Raw genomic sequence first — 7,972 nt, forward strand, 5'->3', positions numbered from 1 at the left:
CAAGTTGGAAGGAGCTGTGTTCAGAAATATTTGACTGTCTGTAATGTCCACTGGCATCTTCTTTCTGCACTTCACCTCACACTGAAATGTTTCCACAGAGATGAAACCTTTCCTGTGAGGTAAGAGTCAATAATCCTGTGTAAACTGGCTCCTCAGTTTTGTAGCCTGACCTCTGACCTCTCTGAACTGCACTGAACTGCATGAACTCAAAATGAACTGCACTTTTAATGCCACCTTACCTCCCCAGCTGGGTCTTGGATTGAGCCCAGGGACAGGAGCTGACGAGTCCCAAGGGAGTGGTAGTGGTGCTGGAGGTAGTGGTGGCTTGTGGGTGACATCCCTGCTTGGTACTACACTGATTATCATGTGTGTCGTGGGCATGTCCGGCAACACATACACACTTATTGTTACACGCTCAGCTGCTTTGCGACGCACAGGTTCTATGTACGTTTACATCATTAATTTAGCTCTGGCTGACCTGCTGTACCTCTGCACCATCCCTTTTGTAGTCTGCACCTACTTTGCCCACGACTGGCTGTTTGGTGAGGCCGGATGTCGCATCCTGCTGAGTCTCGACCTCCTCACCATGCATGCCAGTGTCTTCATTTTGGGTGTTATGAGCTTGGAACGGTATCGTGCTGTGGCTAAACCCTTCAGTGCACACAAAACCTCGTCCCGCAACCGACGGCTAGTGTCAGGAATTATTTGGGGGTTATCTTTTCTGCTGACGCTTCCCATGATGGTGATGATCCGACTCAGGGAGGGCAAACCCACTGTGGCTGGTTCAGTCAAGAGAATCTGCTATCCAACGTGGACCCCTGAGGCCTTCAAGGCTTATATCATTGCCCTGTTTTTCACCAGTGTTTTAGTCCCTGGATTGGTAATTGTTGGACTGTATGCAGGGCTAGCTAGGCGCTACTGGGTAGCGCAGGCTAATTTAGGGGGTAGCAGCCACTCTGCCAGAAGGACACGACTCAAACAAAAAGTCGTATCAATGATCTTTAGCATTGTGGTAGCTTACTGGGCTTGCTTCTTGCCTTTTTGGGGATGGCAGTTAGCCAAACTGTTCTCTCCAGAGTCCCTCAAAGCTTTGTCTCCAGCTGCTCATAATTATGTCAATTTCTTTGTCACATGTCTCACGTATGGAAACAGCTGTATAAATCCATTTCTCTACACTCTTCTGACTCGGAACTACAAAGATTATTTAGCACAGAAAGGACAGTCATCAGGATCCAGCAGGGCTGATCCCGGGTCAGCGGTGACAACCCCACTGCAGGACTTTTAGTGAATTAGCATTAACTGTCCAGTCATAATATGTTTTGATTCAGAGAGGCCATTTTTTATTATCTACATTGAGTTGACCCAGCTAAAACCTAACTTCCTCTCCTGTCTTAAAGAGAGAGTTAACTAGTCTTGTTAAGGTTTTGTGGGTTTTGAGAAAGTAGAATTAGCTGAATTAACCAAACTTGACTGAATTCATTTAATAAACTAGACATTTAGCTGAATCAAATGCATTTCAATCACAATGACAAACATGGTTCTGCCTCCATTTACATTTCCTCAGTCTGATGAATCAGGTTAGGACGAATCATCTTATCAACTTTGTTCATTTTGTACCAAATTACATGAGATATCTCAAATGTTAAATAATAAATACAATTATAAGTGCAGAGAGGCATGGACTAAACTGACTAGAATTCACTGTGTTCATTATTTTTCTATTTGTTATGTTCTGTTGAGCAGATAGACATCTAGACATCTATGATTTACTGATATAGAGGTTGAAATGTGAGTATTTTATCTAAAAAGTATTTGAATTGGCAGTTTAGTACAAAACAGAAAAGTTTTGAAGGCCTTTTTTTTGGACAAAATACTGAACACAAGAAAATGACCAGAAAATGTTCTGCAGTACCTTATCCATTTTAAAAAAATCATAAATACTCTTTATATACATTATCCGCAGTTTCTGTAATTGATAAAATACAATGTGTAGTTTACAATAATGGAAAAAGTTGGTACCGTATTTTTACACATTTTCATTAACAAGTAAAGTGAAACTGCTGTAAAAACAAAATAGAAAAGTGAATGAGAACTGTTTTCATATTTTTGTAATGGCCCAATTTGCCAACAGCTTTACAGACAAATACTTTTCATCTCTATCTATGAAATGTCGTTGCACTGTGCCACATTCCTCAGCCTCCGGACGCTTGTCTTTTGAGTCCTCCTGTAAATTGTCTGTGTAAGTGTGTGCTACATCTCCCACCTCACCTCCTTTTCCATGTCCACTTTTATTCTTTTTTTTAACCTATTTCCTCATCACATATTAAAGATAATGACCAATACAATTCTGGGTTTTCTTTTTTCTCCCTCTTTTTTAAATGTTGCATAACTTTAAAAAAGAGGGAAAAATAATAATTCTGCTTTTGAATTACAGACATTGACAAAAATGTGTTGGCATCTTCTTTTAGTGCTTTTAAACACCCACTGCTTTTACTCTTGTACGTTACAACGATATAAAAAAACCCTGAAACAAGTCTGAAATATTTTTTAGAACATGTAGGTGTAAATTACATGTGGTGTTTCGTATTTGTGTATCAGAGGAAGTAAATGAAGAAGACCCTTTTCTTTTAGGGTTTTATTAACAAATCCAGCTTTGCTGAGCTGTCCTCCAACCATAGTAAGGTAAGTTGTGCTGGGGCTCCATCTTAAGGCCATTTCCTCTCATTACAACATCAGCAATCTAAAGCAGTTGACATTTCCAGAGTTACTTTTCAGATTTCATATTAGCAGTCAAGCCTAATTTCAGCTATTGAAAAACATGAGAATGTTTTAGCAACAAGCAAAAGATAGAGAGGTGAAGGGTTGGGGCTTAAGAAGAGGTCAGCCTCTACTTCAGCTTGAGGCCGATGATTCTCGCATCACCGCTCACATCGAAGTACTTGTACTTGACATCACCCAGGCGGTTGGGGAAGGTAATCATGCTGCCGTCAGGAAGCTTGATGTAAAATTCCTCGTTGTTGAAGTTGATGTAAAACTGAAGAAGTAAGAAAAAGCAAGAGGGAGAAAAAGAGAAGTGAATGACATTTATCGTTTGGTTAAAAGGATACCTTCGGTTTTTTTGAATCTTGGGCTCAGACACGGACAGAACCTAAGCTGCTGTGGATGCAGTCAGCTGCAAATTTATTTTAGCCATTTATTAAAAAAACAAAAACCCAGGTTATAAATATCAATATCATATCAAGGATCAACTAGGTGACATGAGCACGACTGCGCGTGTCATCCAAGCAGATTTTAAAAATACATGTGGACACAAGTGCTACCCCTCAGCCTCCTAGTAGATACACCTATGGTATACACCTATATCGACCCTTTTTTGAGTTATCGCATTTACAGTCTTGGGTGTCCATGCCGCCTGGCACCCTGGCCGCCTCTGTTTAACAGCGCCAACCATCTCCGGTTGTGCACATGGCTGAAGGCAAGATAAAACAGTAAGAATCTTCAAATTAAAAAACAAAACAAATCAGATGCTGATATTATATCATTTGCTCCTGACTCTGTCCACAGTATACTGCAGTTAGGTGCTTTTACTCCTGCCTCTCCCAAACGTGGCCACGCATGCAGCTATCTACTACAGATAATTCACTGACTATAGATAAGTACTTCAAGCAATTCCCCTTCGAAGAAAGTAAACTGTTCCTTGAATTTCATTGTTACACAACTGAAAGAAAGCTGCAGTTTCGACAGAAAGTCCTCCTCCAGAAACATCCGGGGCAATCTTTCTCAACAGCTATTAACTTTTATGGGCCCATAAAGCCTGTCATGATTACCCGTTGACCTAGCAGCTTACAGCGCAGGCACCAAACCCATTAATTACACCCTGATAGTCAAAGAAATGATAACAGCTTGGAAATGCAGTTCATTTACCCAGGGTGTGCTTTACCTGAATATTCTTTAAATTAAAGTGCAGCAGGTGTGTGTGTGTGTCTAAGAGTACAATTACATTTTTTAAAGCTATGAGCTATAAAACCTTGCCCATAGAGTGACATGCAAAGATGTGATAAATCAAAGGATCAGCAACTCAAGGCCCTGTCTTAGTTAACGTTATCATCTGACTGATATACACAACTGAGACATTGTAACTTTTATGAGCTTTCATTTATATTGTGAAATTGGCACTCAGTCCAGTAACACAGATGACTTTGTTCTCTGTCTTCTAAAGAACTGTGTTTTAGCATTTGCATTGATGTTAAACTGGTTATGTCAGTGTGTAAAAGCCTTGCTTCTTAAACCATTCGAACCTCTTTAGAGTGTATTGTGTGTTGGTGACTACATTTTTCAGACGCCACACGTCTTCATACAAACCTTGCATTCTTCTCCACGTCTGAAAGGGAAGTTTGATTCGCGGATCTCATCACCCCAGCTACCCCCGGATAAAGAGTTGAAGACGATGGTGTGTGAGTCTAACCGGGGGTTGAGGTGCATGGCGATGTTCTCACGATCATGACCGATGTTGATGGCAAAACTGCGACAGATGCGGGAAGGAGAGGATGGAACATGAACTCGACTCGCTGCTTCCTGACAGATAACTAAATCAACTTTGCTGTGTGAAATGGACAGGACACTCTCAGCATGAACATCTTAGGAGAAGGACTCACCTGTCACCACTCTCACCAGGCTTGACGCGGACTTTTAACTCCAAGCCCTGCTTGATTGACATATCCTGGATTTTCTGTACAGGAAAGCGACATAGGAATAGACACATTGAAAAATAAACCAATTCTTTCTTTCAGAGCTTTATGGTGGGAACTAGTTTGCTTCTTAGAAGGAAGACAGGATGAAATAATGATAATAATAATAATAATAATAATAATAATAATAGGAAGATTTCAGTACTCATGCTCATTCTTGGATGATAAAACTCTTCCTTGTAGAAGTGTGTATAGATCTGGTCTATCAGTTTTATTTATTAAATTTTAGGAACTATCTACATGATGGTTTGAGACAGCGGAACTGCCATGAGCAAACTGAAGATTAGCGCTTGTCTTATCTTAGCAGTTGATGATCAACCGAGGTAAAACAATGTACCCACGGTTGTAAAATTAACAAAACAGGAAGGTGTCGTATTTGTTCACTGACGTGGTCGCCATAAAAAAAAAACCCCACCCACACAGTGATCTATAGGTCTTCAGACACTAGTCATATCTACCATGTCTTTGTACAATATGTGCCCATTAACAATTATACAAACAGACAAAAGAAGCAAAGAAATGAAGTAAGGCTAAATTAATTTTATGTGTTTAAAGATCGATTTCACATGTATACAAATGAGAAACCCAACATGACATTTAAACAATGTTTAACAAAGTCAGTGAACCTGTTCACCTGATCAATAAAGCAATAAACTGTTCTTCTTTTCACCTGTTCTTCCTATTTATGTGCCGGGCATCACCTGATGGGCAAACGAGAACTTCATCATGCTGGACCCTATATTCCATTCCTGCACCCACAGATTCCTCGGTTTAATCTGCTCACCCATTTCAGATTCATGCTGGTTTATCACTGACTTCACAGGGAATTTGATGGAAGATCATTAAGTCAAGCTATACATTATTAATCCCTCTGTGGGATTTGAATTATTCAGATTATTCAACTGTGGCATATGGTAAATCTTAGAATGGGATTTTTCTTCTGTTACCAGGCTGTGACTCGAGAATGATCTCTTATATACTTATAACTGTAAGGTGAGCACAATCAGTGTAAGGGTTACGTATTTTCTTGACTGTTACTTAAAGCCTAAATTTGGTTATAGCCTCAGCAAAATCAAAATCAAAGGGAGATTCTCTATTGTATACAAAACGCATGTTCACAGAATATATGTAGCCATCATCACTTCTATAAAACACGCTCTATTAATATTACTGGTTGATACACAAGCTTTGAGCTTTTTTATTCCTCGGCCTCATTAATATTCAGTCTATGCGTTTGAAATATATGACTATTTGACTACTGTATATGCAACGAGAAAACTAAACCATGAAACGGCAGAGTATGAGGTTCAGCCACAGAATCAAAACAAATGGTCACATACATCAGGATAGAATATAATGCCACAAATAAGGTAACAGATGCAGATTATCGTTCACGCAGAGAAAGTCCACGTACCATGGTGATGGTGTTCAGTGGATTGTGCTGACGGTCTGATCTTCAGTGGGTTATGCCTCCAGTGACAAGTCTGCAGGCAGGTGAGCGGTTTATACGGGGCAGGAGGGCTGTAAAAAAAAGGGTATGGCAATATCTGCCTGTCACTGAATCCACTTAGTAGTGCTGTGCAGTACTGTGATAAATGCAGCACCAATATTGCTGATACCAGTACCAATAGTTTAAACTCGTAGAGGTAGCTTATGCAGGGGAAAAGAATGTGTCAAGACTCATGAAATTAATCATCATCAATCTGCAAATTCTAAACAGATTTTAATGTTAAATCACTGTGATTTTTACTTTCCACAACAGTTAGTTCATTTAACAAAATGCAAAGAGCAACAGCAAAGAGGGACTCATCCAGACTGGAGAAACTAATCAGGAAGGCTGGCTCTGTGGTCGGCATGAAGCTGGACACTCTGGTGACAGTGGCAGAGAAGAGGACCTTAAAGAAACTGATGGACATTATGAACAATGCCGGGCATCCTCTGCACACGGTCGTAAACAATCAGAGGAGCCTATTCAGCGACAGGCTGCTTCTCCCCAAGTCAAAAACCAACAGACTTAAAAACTCCTTTGTCCCACACGCCATCAGACTGTTTAACTCCTCACTGGAGGGGAGAGGGAGGAGAAACAGGGGGACAAGGGAGGGCGGGAACAACTGAGTTGTAGGTGCTTTTCTACACTGTGCAATATTTGCAATATTTGCAATATTTGTTTTTTGTTTTGTCTTTTTTCTTATATTTGACTGTGCAATAATCACTGTGCAATATACTCACTCAAATGAGCAATCCTATTTATCCATATTGTATATTCTGTATCTATATATGTGTATATGTGTATATATGGTGTATTTATGCTTATATCCTTACTCTCATTCCCCTTAATGTATCTGTAACATGCAACTTCTTTCGGTGCTTTGCTACTGGAAACTGAATTTCCCGGAGGAACCCACCCGAGGGATTAATAAAGTTTCATCTAATCTAATCTAATCTAATCTAATCTAATCTAATCTAATCTAATCTAATCTAATCTAATCTTATGATCGAATAGCTGCTAAGAAACCACTACTAAGGAAAAGCAACAAGCAGAACAGATTTGTTTGGGCTAAGTAACACAAGGAGTGGACATTAGACCAGTGGAAATCTGTGCTTTGGTCTGATGAGTCCAAATTTGAGATCTTTGGTCCACCCACTGTGTCTTTGGGTGATGCAGAAAAGGTGAATGGATGGTCTCTACATGCATGGTTCTCACTGTGAAGCATGGAGGAGGAGATGTGATGGTGTGGGGATGCTTTGCTGGTGACACTGTTGGAGATTTATTCAAAACTGAAGGCACACTGAACCAGCATGGCTACCACAGCATCCTGCAGCCACATGCCATCCCATCTGCTTCACATTTAGTTGGATCATCATAAAATATTCAACAGGACAATGACCCCAAACACACCTCCAGGCTGTGTAAGGACTATGTGACCAAGAAGGAGAGTGATGGAGTGCTGCACCAGATGGCCTGGCTTTCATAGTCACCTGACCTAAACCCAATTGAGATGGGTTTGGAAGAGATGGACCGCAGAGTGAAGGCAAAAGGGCCAACAAGTGCTCAGCATCTCTGGGAACTCCTGCAAGACTGTTGGAAAACCATTTCAGGTGACTCATCGAGCTTATTGAGAGAATGCCAAGAGTGTGCAAAGCAGCAATGAAAGCAAAGGGTGACTATTTTGAATAATGTATAACAGTCATTGTCAAACTGTGGTACGGGCTCCCTCTAGTGG

At 40.5% G+C, this 7,972-nt stretch overlaps 2 protein-coding genes across 2 annotated transcripts; one reads left to right on the plus strand and one right to left on the minus strand.

Annotated features, from left to right (window-relative positions):
* The first annotated feature begins 54 nt into the window (after positions 1-54).
* Positions 55-1,285, plus strand: uts2r4 (urotensin-2 receptor 4). Its single transcript, XM_084930094.1, has one exon. It carries the CDS (start codon positions 212-214, stop codon positions 1,283-1,285), a length of 1,074 nt encoding a protein of 357 aa, XP_084786220.1. The 5' UTR covers positions 55-211.
* A 1,387-nt stretch (positions 1,286-2,672) lies between these two features.
* lgals2b (galectin 2b) lies at positions 2,673-4,724 on the minus strand. Its single transcript, XM_084930061.1, has 3 exons — positions 4,656-4,724; positions 4,363-4,522; positions 2,673-3,034 (listed from the first exon to the last, which is right to left on the minus strand). The coding sequence occupies exons 1-3, from the start codon at positions 4,715-4,717 to the stop codon at positions 2,888-2,890; spliced, it is 369 nt and encodes a 122-aa protein (XP_084786187.1). The 5' UTR covers positions 4,718-4,724; the 3' UTR covers positions 2,673-2,887.
* Between the last annotated feature and the right edge of the window lie 3,248 nt (positions 4,725-7,972).

This window comes from Perissodus microlepis, chromosome 6 (assembly GCF_051167445.1).
Source record: "Perissodus microlepis isolate ML-2025 ecotype Zambia chromosome 6, ASM5116744v1, whole genome shotgun sequence".
Taxonomy (NCBI): Eukaryota; Metazoa; Chordata; class Actinopteri; order Cichliformes; family Cichlidae; genus Perissodus; species Perissodus microlepis.

What these genes read in the sequence shown, in the direction of transcription:
- uts2r4 (XM_084930094.1), top strand. Translation starts at nt 212, where the DNA reads ATGAACTGCACTTTTAATGCCACCTTACCTCCCCAGCTGGGTCTTGGA.
- lgals2b (XM_084930061.1), bottom strand. Translation starts at nt 4,717, where the DNA reads ATGTCAATCAAGCAGGGCTTGGAGTTAAAAGTCCGCGTCAAGCCTGGT. An exon ending in CCTGGTGAGAGTGGTGACAG is followed by an intron (nt 4,523 to 4,655) that starts GTGAGTCCTTCT and finishes CATCTGTCGCAG; the next exon opens with TTTTGCCATCAACATCGGTC. An exon ending in GACGTGGAGAAGAATGCAAG is followed by an intron (nt 3,035 to 4,362) that starts GTTTGTATGAAG and finishes TTACTTCTTCAG; the next exon opens with TTTTACATCAACTTCAACAA.